Raw genomic sequence first — 12,750 nt, 5'->3', positions numbered from 1 at the left:
CAAATATCTCAGGAACTTGGTCCCTATGGCTTGAAGAGTTTCCCAGTTTTCCTGTTGTTTCTCTTCCCTCACAGTCTGCCATCATATTTTTTTTTATATTTAGCAAAGATTTTATTGATTCTTCCATTCCTGAGAGCTCTCTTCAGTGGGGGCTGCTCTCCAGTAGTGGTCACAGGGCAGAGGAGGTGGTCAGTTTCTTGAAATTCCCAACTGTGAGTGTAAGTAAAAAAGCAGGGACTCTGCTCTGACTTGGCACTGTCACTCAGGCTCAGAGTCAAATTAGGTGAAAGCTGGTGCCTTTCTCTCAGTCAGTGTGGATGGCACTGGGTCACCTCATGTTGCACAGCAACTCTGTGGCCTTTTGGCTGTGATGTGGATACTGAAATGCTCCTGAGCATTGCACACACGTTGCATCCAGGTGTGAATCCCTGGAGCACATTGTTCAAGATGGACTTCTGCTCTGAATCTGCGTAGTGGTGTTCTGCAAAACAAGGAAAAGTGTACAGAAGATGGGCAAAAGCTAGAAATAGCAGAGGAACTTCCACTAAAATAAGTTTGGTGAATCACTTTTCACATGCTTCTGAATGATTCAGTTCCCACTCTGTGATTGGGAATCTGCATTTCTGCACACCTGGGGCAGTAAAGGACCTGGTGTATGAATACAAGCCTGCAGAAAATCCAGGGTGCAGGGGGTCAGTTATTCATCCTGACACTGAAGGGACTTTGATGTATAAGCTGTAGTTAGCATGAGAAATATATGGATCAAAGGGACTAATCATTGAAAAATGTAAATATGGAAAAAAGGTCTGGGTTCTGTGTTAAGTAAAAGAAATCAAGCTATAAAAATAATTTGTAAAATAGTTCAAAGGAAAGGTATGGATGACAAACAACAGAGAGCTGGCTGATGGAGTTCTTTAGAAAGAACATTTCACTGTTTTGATGTACCCCTTACACTGATAGTGGGTGTCTGATCTGTGACACTGTTTAATGTGCAATGGTGTGTGACCAACTAGAAGCAATAAACCACAAAAGTGAATTAAAAGGTAAATTAACATTCTTAACTATTGGAAGATAATGGATGAAATTGTATTTCATTTCTCTTTCATACCAAATGGCTTCTTTTGCCCAATCTATTTCTCCTATAGCACCTCCAGTTTCTTCTTACCTCTGCAATTCCTTAGAGACACATATGTCCACAAGATGGTACTAGGCTACCAGTAGCCCCTACAATGGCTGGTCAGTGAAGGCTCTTGAAATTGATTCTGCTCAGGTGTCACCAGAGAAGCTCACTCAAAAAATCTCATTGCTGTGTCCTGTGTGAGGTGTTCAGGCCAAAACACCTGTTTGGTTGTTTTCTTAAATGAAACAAAATTCCCATAGGAGCCAGAGCAGATCATTGCTGTGACTGATGCTCTGCATGCTCACTCCTGCTTTGTACCAGATAGCTTCATTATTGCCTTTAGAGCCACTTCCAATTTAAACTAATAAACTAACTTACAAAAGAGAAGAATGACACCATGAATTACAGTAGCTTTATGAATTTGTGTTTTGACACATTTTAAAAAGAGAAATTTGACCTAATGTATTATAAATACCTCATTTGCTTTAAGCAATTATTGTAATCTATCACATTGATGCAGCTAACACAAGCATGCCTACATTTCTCACGCTAAAAATTGTTCAAACAGGCTTGAATAAATTGTTAATACTCTGTAAGCTGCCAGTGGAATAGCTCAATGATTAGCTCTTCTCTTCACATGATTCAAACGCATTAGTGACACTGCTGACTAATGACTTGCAAAATTTTTGTTAAAGACACAGGTGCATTTTTAAATGGCAGCCCAGTCCTTAAGTCAATGGCATTTCAGGCTTTGGAACTGAAAAGCTTTGTTACATTGGTGTATGTAAAATTAGTGCTCGATTTTAATTTTTTTTAAACGACATTCCACATACAATCAAATTAATTCTGTTGTGATGTTAGATTCAAGTTACTCTTGAAAAATATCTTCTCATAATAATATTACTGGAATACTGTTAATCCTGACTGGATGAGCAAGGCTGCGGTGTTAATTAAAGACGGTGAACTGCTGTCTCATCAGCACCGTGCAAATGGAGTGCTAAATAAGGCCCTTGAAAGCTTGGAAACCATTTGTCATTACTGATCAGACCGCATGTGCTTAGGCAGTAGAAAGGGTAAGCAGTCCTTACGAAGAGAGGTGCCCACCCCTAGTATACTCGGTACTTGTTTCACTGATTTTCATACAATTAAGTGGAGATGACCACATCAGTATGGTCATAATGAAATCCCTCAGTGGGAGATCTGAAGTAATGAGGAGAGCACACAAATTGTGACTCGAGGCCTTTTAAAGGAGTACGCGTGTTTAATTGGCTTTATAAAATTAAGATCATGAATGAGGCTGTCATTTTAACAGGGCCCACCGAGGGAAGTGCAGGACCTGAGGGCCCGACTCGGTCAGGTCCAGCAGGGCCAGGCCCGCCTATCTCAGCGAGAGCTCCAGGGCGCTGAGCCCAGGCCGAGCGCAGCCGAGCCGTCTGCGGGGCATCCTTTCGGTGACCCCTTTAGGTGCCCGCGGGCTGCCGGGGAAGGTGTCCCTCAGGTGTCCCCCTGGCGCTCCTCCGAGAGGCGGGATGCCGGCGGCGGCCGCGCTCTGCGGGGCCGAGCCGAGCGGGGCCCGCCCAGCGGGGCGCGTCACGGCGGCGGCGCGGCGGGGCGGGGGCGGTGCCGGCCGCAGTCGGTACGGGGCGGGCAGCGAGCGGCGCGCCGGCTGCGCGCACCCCGCACACGGCGCGCTGCCACCGAGGGAGGGAGGGAGCGAGCGAGCGAGCGAGCGAGCACCATGTGCCGGCCAGCGCTCGCCCGGCTGCTGCTCCTCCAGCTGCTGCTGCTCAAGCTGCACCTCGGCAAAGGTGGGTCCGGCGCGGCACGGCCGCTCTCCCTCGGCGCCGGGGTCTCCCGGCCTCAGCGCTGCCAGGGAGGGAGCGAGCGTCCTGCCGGTACGGGCACCCCGGGGTGCGCTGCCGCGGATTCCCTCTCGCCCCGGTGCCCTGCGCGGGGTTTGGGACCTGCGAAGGGCCGGGCACTCTCGGGGGTTGCGACCTGCGGGGGCCGGGCACGCTCTTCAGCGGGCGAATGCAGCCCGAGAGCTGCTGACAGGAGCTGCCACCTTTAATCCCTTTCAGAGGGGATTTGTGCCTCATCAGAGCAGCGCGGTACCGAGTCTGCAAAGCAGATTTGCTTCGTTCTCCCCCCGCCCTCAACTTTAGTTCGGTCAGGTCCCTTTTCCCGGGACAGCGCCGGTGCGTGTTACGCCCCGCGTCCCCAGGTGTCGGTGTGTTTTGCTTCGGTAACGGATGCGCAGGAGGTCCCAGCATCGCTGCGCTTTATAATTTTTCTTTGTCTGTTGTATTTCGGGTTTAACCATCTTCTATTCCCAGGCTCCTTTTCCCTCATCCGTTGAAACAATGCGGGGAAGCACGGGAATGGCCCCTTTTATCCCTGCACAAAGCAGCTTCGGGATCGCCGCCGTGCTCCGCGGAGGCGCGTCTCCCCCAGCCGCGCACCGAGCCGCTGTGCCCCGGCGAGCCCGGCCCCGGCCCCCATCCTAGGCCGGCGGCGGCTCCCGGTGCCTTGCCCGGGTTGTCCGCGGCCGGGCCGGGAGGCGAGGCGGCCCCGGGATGCCCCCGCCGCCCGGCCGTGGGAGCGCGCCCCGCTGACCCAGGCGCGGCCCCGTGTCTCGCAGGCGCCGTCAAGGAGTGCGAGGAGAACCAGTTCCAGTGCCGAAACGAGCGGTGCATCCCCGCCATCTGGAAATGCGACGAGGACGACGACTGCTCGGATAACAGCGACGAGGCGGATTGCCGTGAGTATCCGTGCCCCGCACGGCGGGGCGGGGGCCGAGAAGGGCGCGCTTCCCAGCTGCGCTGCGCCTCTTTTTTTTATGAATGAATGAATGAAGTCGCGCCGTGCCCGGCCGCGGCGCCCATTGGCTGCCGGGAGCAGCAGATCAGTGACGCGGCGCCGCGGGGCAGCGGCTCCTCGCTGCCGGCTCGCCCGGCTCGGTCCGGCCCGGCCGGGACACCCGGAGCGCCGTGCAGCACCGCGAGTCCGGTGGCAGCAGGCACCTGTTAGCTCCCTGCCCTCCCTCTGCCAGTCCCCTCGCCTCCAGCAGCACTCTACTCAGAGCGCCTGGAAGGAACAGCGCAGTTTGTGTCCTCGGGGCAGCCGGGAGAGATGTTAAACTCCGGAAGAACCCGTGCTTAGGGCCAGTGACAGGTGCTCAGTGAAATGTTGCTTTACTGTAATCATCCTACAAGATGTGGGGTGGGTGTGAAGCATGTGTGTAAATATGTTTGCAGTCAGAATGAGAAGGCAGATGAGCAAGTAGCACTGCTTGGCTTGGCGGTGTCAGCCATGTAACACTAATTCCTTCATGGTATAAGGGAAGAGAGAGCAAGGTCTATACTTCCAATCCTGAGAAAATGGCACTCGTTCCTTCTCCTGTGGTGTGGCTCTGGTGTGTATCAGTGGAAGCCCATAAACTCTGGGTACTTTGTAGGGTTATGCTGCTATAAGTTGGCTGTTATTTTGCTTACAGCTTCTGATAGCCTGTGAGAATTTGTCTCAACCATGGAGGGTAAGAAGCATCTGTAACAGAAATTACAGAGCCTAAATCTTGGAGAGAAATGTCTTTAACTTGGAGTTTAAAGTTGCAAATATTGTAGCAAGTACCACATCTCTTGAATTATCTCTGTGGAATAATAGGTGCTGAATGCTCATTCAGTGCGTGAACTCTTCAAAGCTCACAGACACAGTGAATATATTATGAAAAGAAAGGTCACTGGTTATGTGCTTTTCCATATGTGATTTTCCTGTTAATATCTTTGTGTGTAAGTCTGTGTCAGGTGATATTCAGAGTGAAGTCTAAGTAGATTAGTTTAAGGAGAACAGGGATTCCCAAACTCTTAAATTATAACAAGACGTTCCCTGTGAGCACCCCATAACATTTATTTTTGGTTGCTGTTTTTGTTCAGGGGACTTGATTTGATTTATGTATGATTTTTTTTTTTTAATCATCTGGGGAGTTAGCAGCATTAATTGAGGTCCAGAAATGGCTTTTGCAGGAATTATAATGGCACTATTTAGAGGCAACTTAGATGTGGAATGTTTCAAATTGCAAAAGACTTGGGGAAGCCAGGGGTGACTGAGAACTACTATGGACTCTTGTGTAGCCATAACTGGGGATGTTTTCTCAGAAGTGTCTGTGTTTCCCAGGAGAGACACTAATCTGTGGAAGCACTGGGAATCTTTAAGCAGGTATATAATAGTGTTCTTGAAGCCTTCTGTTTAAAACCTTTGTGTGGTGTAGTACAAAGGCTGGGTGAGCTGCAGGTGACCTGTGGGCAGTGCTTTTGGAGCTGCTTTTCAGAAGTTGGGATTGTGGCTGGAGGAGCATCTTGAACGGATTCTGAACCCTTCATTCAACATGGAAGAGTAGGTTTGTGTCATGAGCTCTTGCCCTGCATCAGTGAGTAGTTCAGTATCTGGGCTGCTTTTTTATTTTCTCCTTTTCCTTACGATCAACCTTTTGAACATTGTGTCGGAGGAGAGAGAGTGAGCAACACGCTCTGGAACATCAGCTCAGTGTGGATTGTGCTGTGTTAGAATGCTTATTGCATCTGATTTAGGTTTATTTCAGAGGGGGTTTATAGTTATTGGGTTTTAGGGGGGTAAAAATATGTTATTCACTTTAATCTGAGTTTGGCATTTATTGCTGATTTGGGATCAGACTGCAGAAATTGCTCATCGACTGTTAATTTAGTTCATATATAGAGAGACTTTGCAGTTGCCTCTTCAAACAGGCTGAAAGACAAAAATTGCATTTGTCATGCACATTTTTCTCACTTAAATTGTTCTGAACACTGTTTTATTTTGAAAGTGCATACTGCTTTTCAGCATATTTAGTGTTTGGAGTTCTACTCACTGGGTGAAAAAATACATTCCGTGTTTTTGCTTCTAGATACTGCCTCTGTTATCACTACTGTAATAAAAAAGATACTTATTTTAAAGCCACTTTATGCACATATGCAACAGAAGAAACTGTTCTGGAAAACTCAGCATGCCAGAGTGGTGATGGAGAGGGAAATGAATATGCAGGTAGCCTCCTGGCAGTGAGTACTGATAAGGACCCTGATAACCTCTGTAATTACTTGATGATTCTTTTTCCCAGAACTGATAATGTATTTGTAATAGCTCATTGCTGCTTGTATATATTCTCCCTTGAACAGAAAGGATGGTCTTTATCTGTGTGAAGAATTGGTTTATGAAATCAATTCCGTGTGCTAGATAGTCTAATACACTGGAAAATTTTGTAACCAAGAGTATCTTAAATAGTTGGAAAGAGCTAATTTTTTTATTTTGGCAGGACTCTGTGGGCTTCCTACTGGAAATTCAAGACTGAATTTTTGTTTGTTTGTTTTTTTATATTTGTGTTCCCTTTGTTTAGTGTCCTGTCACGTGTCTGTCTCCATTTTCCCCCATCCTCCCTGCCCCCAAGATTTGCTGGCATAATATTTTGCATTCTAAGGAGAATGTTTCAGTAATCAAGCTGTATTGCATCCTTGGCATTTGCTTTCCAGCAAGTAATCCTTTTCTGTTGTGCCTCGTAGTTCAGCATATCTACCATAGGACTGATGTATGAGTTAATATAGCAAACATTGGACCTGAAGTCAGTGCTAAACTTTTAAGATGTGTTAAGTTTATCCATGACAGGGTTTCTGGGCTAGCAAAAGAAAGGTATCCAAGGAGGCTGCCAGGAAGGGAGGAGATGGTGCTCCTTTATGTGTAGGCACATGACTTGTGAAGTGTTAACAAGAGAGAAGGAGGACATGTTAATTTGTGTGCATTGTAGAGGTATGTAAAAATAAAGCAGTAAACAGATTGCCTAAATATGCCTTTTTGCTGTCATGTTTTCAGAAAGTTATACCATTTTGAGGAAAGGAAAATAAAAAGGGATCATGTTTCTGAAAATGTATCTATGGAAAGGAAACTAAACTCAGAGAGAAAAACAGTGGAAGTCACACTGTTTGGATTGCTGGGAAAATCAAGTTGTAAACTCTGGAATTAGAAATCTTGTGTTGCTATTTAAACCTGTCCTAAAACTATTTGTTCTGCTGTATGAAAAATTATTTGCTTAGGCTTAGTCCAGTCTATGTAGGCCTGGAAAGACAGAATCCCAGTCACGACTTGCAGCTTGCAATGCCACGATCTGCACTAAATGTGTTCCATACAATAAGGACAGGGCTCCAGGGCAGTTCTGAATGTGATTTCTATAGAAGCATTTTAGTCCTTCCCTGTGATCGGTTTTCCTCTTCAGAAATGCTGGAAAGTCTCTTGTAAGACTTTGTCTATTTCAGATAATGCTTGCAGATGCACAGTTATCGATACATTTTTTTGTGATGGTGTGGCAGCAACTATATAAAACATCAAAACTACTTTTATTGTGGGAAAAATGTCCATTTTCTGAAGCACAGTGTTTTAGCAAAAGCATTCTTTGCTGAGGTACTCAAAATGTGGGATACTGACTTTTTTCTGTCTCCCTTGGGAAAGGTGGAGCCTGCAAAGCCAGGCCAGACTAAGGATCGGTGAGCTGTGTGTCCATAGTGCTGCTGCTGTGTGACACATTACCCAGAATGGAAAATCCTAGAGTGCTATTCCAGAGGGAGAGTGACTCTTGGAGGCCTTTACCCCAGCTTTATTCCTGCTTGCCATTAGAGCCAGCAAAAATAAGGAAGACCTTGCAAAACGGCAGCCAGACACAATATATTTGACGCAAAATAGGAGCTCCTACTTTGATAGCTGTGTTTGATTTTATTTTTATGATGTTAGTATGGTTCATATTATCTTAAACTAGACTGGGTGTGGGTGAAAGAGACTGGAGGACCTCTGCTTAAATGTTTTACTGATGAGTAAACACTGAATGTGGCGAAGAGTATAGTTGCAAAAAGCAATCAGGACCTTAATTAGTTTCCTAAAATTAAACATAAGCTTCAGGATCTTTTCAGTTTTGTAATACCTGCCTGCAGGGGGACACAGCCTACTCTGTTCTCCACCTTTGCACCGGTGTCCTTTGTGTGGTGTTGCTTGCTGGTGAGGACTGCTTATAAGGATATTTTATGAGCAGGGTTGAGGCAGGCTGAGGCTGCCTCAGGTGTGAGATGCAGTCTGAAGGGAGTTACTGTTTCAGAAACTGTTCCCCTGTGTCCAGAATGCAGGGTAAACATTTGGCATCAGCAAACCTCCCCTACTCAGCCCTTGCCTGCCTTGTGGCCATAGAAGGTGGCTGTGTAGCTGAGCCACGTTTTCTTTGCAGCTGGGAGAAGGGACGACTCCTGTTCTTCCACTGGCTTTGTACAGAGAGTCTGCAGACTTTGACTCTCTGCTGCCCATGTGGAAGCCCAGGAGGCAGCCTCGTGGTCTCTATGCTTTTCAGTTTAGGTTTTGCTGGAGCTGGAATTTGGGAGTAAAAACATATCAGAAAGCCTCTTTGAGAACTAAATTCTGGATGCTGTGCAGAGTTAAGCGTGGTCTGGGTGGTTTTGAACACAGGAGTGTAACGGTGTGCCAGGCTTGCGGTTTTTGGGGCGTGACCAAGTGACACAGCAGGCACTCGCAATGCCACGTAGTATTCTGTAACTTTTTTGTCCTCTGTTATGCATTGCTCCAGTTTTTCTTTCTGTTTCATATTGAGCCAGTGTCCTGTATGCTGAGTGGTTGCTGCCTGCCACTCTGGAGATACCTGAGCATGTCACCATGTGGAGTTCTAGGGTTCCTTGACACATGTACAGTCATATGCTCTTGATTGTGTCAGTGATGGTTTAACTGTGTTGTGTGGCCAACTTGCATGCTTATCCCAAAACTGGAAATGCTAGGAAGACTGGTGTTGAGAGGCAGGACTTGTTTGCTTTTCTGTGTGGCTGCTTCCTGCCTATCCTGGTCTGTACTGGGTTCATGTCTAGCTTAGGCTCAAAACCAGTTTCCTGATGCCCTGTGTTCCACAGTAAATATTTTAATTCCTTTATCTTCATTTTTCATTTTATTCTTGTCTGCTCTAACTAACTGACATATTTTTGATGTCTGGATTATCTTCCCTTATAGTGTAACCTAGTGCAATATTTATGTAGAAAATCAAGTTTTAAGCACATGCCCTTCTCCATTTCCTTATTTCCTGGTACATTTTCTTGAGCAGTTTTATTTATTAAGCAGTCTAGATGCAGACTGTTCTCCATAAGGTGGTGATTTTCTATCACTCATGGTCTGGGAAAGAAAGAACTGAGATAGGACCACTGAAAAGGCAGAAGAGAGAACTGGAATGTGTTGGGAGAGCCACTGGGGACATTATGGTTACAGAGGGAAGTGAACTTGGTTTTATGCACTGCTGCTGTGCTGTAGCAAGAAGCCACGAGAGTTGCTCTAGATACAGTTACAGAAACAAGCTGTGAGCTGAAAAGCTTTCCTGAGGTCAAGGAGAATGGGAAGAGGTGAGTATAATTATTAAGTTTAAGAAGGAAATTATGAAAGTGTGCCCATCAGAGAGCTCAGAGCTGTCATTTCAGAGGATACAAGCTTATTCTTCATTTTGAACCAAGGTAGGTGAACTTCATCCAGAGCATTTTAATATATAAAGAAACTGTGGTTCCCCCATCCCTGGCAGTGTTCAAGGCCAGGTTGGATGGGGCTCAGAGCAACCTGGTCTAATGAAAGCTGTCCCTGCCCATGGCAGGGGATTTGGAGTTAAAGTCTTTAAAGGCCCTTCCAACCCAAACCATTCTGTGATTGTGAAAAGTTGATGCAGACCAGTTCTCTCGTGTCTGCAGTGTTCTAGACCCAGGCTTAGCACAGGTTAGAGATGTGATTTCTAACTGGTTAATGTAAAGAGTGGAAGATACTTCAGATAATTTAATATTAATCAGAAAATGTTCAGAAGTTTATTCAAATTGCAATTATGTGACCAGAGAAACTAAGTGTAATGTGTTGGTGAACACATTTATCTGATACACCTACACTGAGAGATTGGCAGTGTTAGAAATAAGTTTTCTTGACTCCATTTTCCACCTAAGGGACCATTAAACACTCTGTTAGACCTGAAAAATGTCTAACCATTATTGATTCCCTCAGCTGTTTCTAATACAGCAGACACCCAGCTTTTGTTTCTGTTGGCTTTTTCAAGGCCATCAGCTTTTTGAGTTTGCTGACAAATCTACCGTGTCTTTGGTGTGCTTCAGAGACTGATGTGTTTGGGATGCATTTGTGGTAGAATTGATTCGGTGTGAAGTTCTCCTAGTCCTTTTATTGGTGACCTTTTCTTCTCCACAGCTTTCCCATTTTCCTGCAGCTTTTCCCTGGTAATTTCAAAGATGTTCCCAAAGTGTGCTGTTGCTCCGTTCTGCTTTTCTGTCACTACACTTTTCTGTGTCTGCCTTATAAAATGCTGTAAGATGTCAAGATGTCAATTGTTCTTTTTTTTTTTTTTTTTTTTCCCTTTGCCCAGGAAAGCAAATCAGTAAGTTGAGTTTGGGTGATGGACATGAAGATTTGGGTTGCTGCTTGTTGTCTTGTGCAGTAGCATATCCTTGGTAGAAAAGGAGCCTGCATGCTCTGGTGTGCTTTGCTCCCAGTGCAGACAGTTGCTTCCAACCAAAGGGAAATCCTTACTATTTTGTGGTGCATATGCAGGAAGTGTTGGAAAAGCTGAGTGTAATTTTTCTAACTCTCTATTTTCCATTAAAATTATTAATATTTAGAAATCCACAAGGGAGGGGAAAAGGGTAAAAGGCCCTATGATAAAATTAATGCAGGTTTTCTGCTCTGTGAAAAATTCTGTCTGAAATGCAAATGATAAAAACCCGATTAGACTTTAGAAATTACAATAATATTGTAAGCTAGTTGAAAAATAAAACTAAACCCTTCCACACTGAAATATTTTCAAAAGCCAGATTTTAACCTTCAGGAAGCCAGAAGATTTTTAAAGCAGGGTTGTGAGCTTTGTCACTGATGGTCTCTCAAGGTGAGATATCCTATTTCTTGCCATGGTAATGATGCCCTGGTAGACTACGCTTCTGTTCCTGGCAAGGCCCATGACCTTTCTTCCCGGAGCTGTGGCAGATCTGGCAGCCCTATGCCTTTCTCCTCATGAAGAGGTGAATAAATGGTGTTAGAGCTCTTCTGCTTCAGAGTGACTCAGCTGTGCAAGAGTCAGCAGCCAAGCCAAAAACAGAAATGAGGCCTCCGACCTAGCAGTCCAGTGCTCAACACACACAACTGCTCCTTGCAGAGGTACCTGTTGGGCAAGTGAAAGGGTTTCAGTTTTTCCTCCAGGGTTCCTGGTTATTTTCAGTCTAAGCTAAGGCCTGGCAGTCAGTCTAACCTCACACTTAATGCCAAGAGCAAGTGTTAGAAACTAGGGGAGACCAGGATTTATAGCTGACTTGGAGCAAGGCTTATGAGCCTTTGGGCTGCAGCCATGTAAAGTGAGTTTTATTGCCAATTTTTTTTCTTAGATGTTCTGTTTCTGATATTTCAATATTATTAAACGCATTATTAATATTTATTAAATGCTTGAGAGCATGTGTGGCACTGTACCAGGACGGGAGCAGTGAGGGACTCAGTTTCCATGGCAGCAGGAGCACAGTCCTGTACTTGCAGAACCAGAAGGGTTCTTTTTGGCAACTGCTTTCTGTGCTGTTGTGATTACTTTTTCTTTTTAAAGATCGATCTATTATTTAAAATCGAATCCATTAGTGCTGCAGAATCTTGTCCATCCTGAGTGAAAATTTTGCCTGCTGTAAGTTTGTTTATCTTTTTCTTGAATTCTAGCTTTGTTTCTGTAGCTTCTGTGGGTGTGATTCCTTTTACTTGCAAGATAGTGAAAGGGGTAAAAGTGTATTTAAAATTCATTGTAATAGGTGGAAATTTTCTCTTGATTTTGCTTAAATTTTAAATGTTACATTGTTGTAGACTTCTTTTCCTTTACAGGTAGCATATAGCATAGATTTTTCAGTTAAAATAATTGTTGAAGAAACTGATGTGTACAAGTTACAGTAAACTCTTATATGTCCCTCATTTAGATAATTGTTCCAGTTCCAGGCTTTAACTTTTTTTAGCTGGCCTTGTTTTATACTTTTTTTCATGCTGCCTTCCTTGGTATGTAATGTGTAGTGTGATGTACACAGGGGTGATACTTTGCTTCATTTCAAGGAGTGAATTAAAATTTTTGTTTGATTCCACATCTTTGTACTGCTGTGCATTTACTCAGATGAGGTTTTCTGTCTTTGCCTTCCATGTATAAAGGTAATATGATTAATATTTTTGGTGGCTTTTCAGGCTTTTTCTGGTCTTGTTGATCTAGGTGAGTAAGATTGTGGGCATCTTTCCAAATGTCTCCTACAATAGATACCAGCTGCTTGGCTTGCTGTTTGAGCAATGATTGTATATCAGTAAACCTTGCTGGATTTACTGGATGTGTTCCATCCAGATACGATGCTACTCTCTGATATCCAGGGAGTAGTTAAGAGCCTGAAAATCAGCTACAGCAGGAGTAGTGAATATACTTTCACTGAGAATAAGAATTTCAGATGTAAACGTACAACTGTTCCAGTAGACTTTTCATCCTGAATCACTGCTACTCATAAACAGAGACATGGCCCAGTTTCTTTGATAGCAAATGTCAGTGT

General features: G+C 44.8%; 1 protein-coding gene across 2 annotated transcripts in view; it reads left to right on the top strand.

The window, feature by feature from the left end:
• Positions 1–2,810: 2,810 nt before the first annotated feature.
• LRP8 (LDL receptor related protein 8) overlaps positions 2,811–12,750 on the top strand; it is a 171,693-nt gene continuing 161,753 nt past the window's right edge. For both annotated transcript variants that reach the window (XM_056497979.1, XM_056497978.1), the window contains exons 1-2: positions 2,811–2,928; positions 3,762–3,881. In XM_056497979.1, coding sequence (XP_056353954.1) covers positions 2,859–2,928; positions 3,762–3,881 — 190 coding nt within the window. In that variant the 5' untranslated portion in view covers positions 2,811–2,858. The remainder of the gene's footprint in view (positions 2,929–3,761; positions 3,882–12,750) is intronic.

Source organism: Oenanthe melanoleuca, chromosome 8 (genome assembly GCF_029582105.1).
Source record: "Oenanthe melanoleuca isolate GR-GAL-2019-014 chromosome 8, OMel1.0, whole genome shotgun sequence".
Classification (NCBI taxonomy): domain Eukaryota; kingdom Metazoa; phylum Chordata; class Aves; order Passeriformes; family Muscicapidae; genus Oenanthe; species Oenanthe melanoleuca.
The sequence above is the reverse complement of the archived record's forward strand: the minus strand, read 5'-3'. Positions and strand labels throughout refer to the sequence as shown.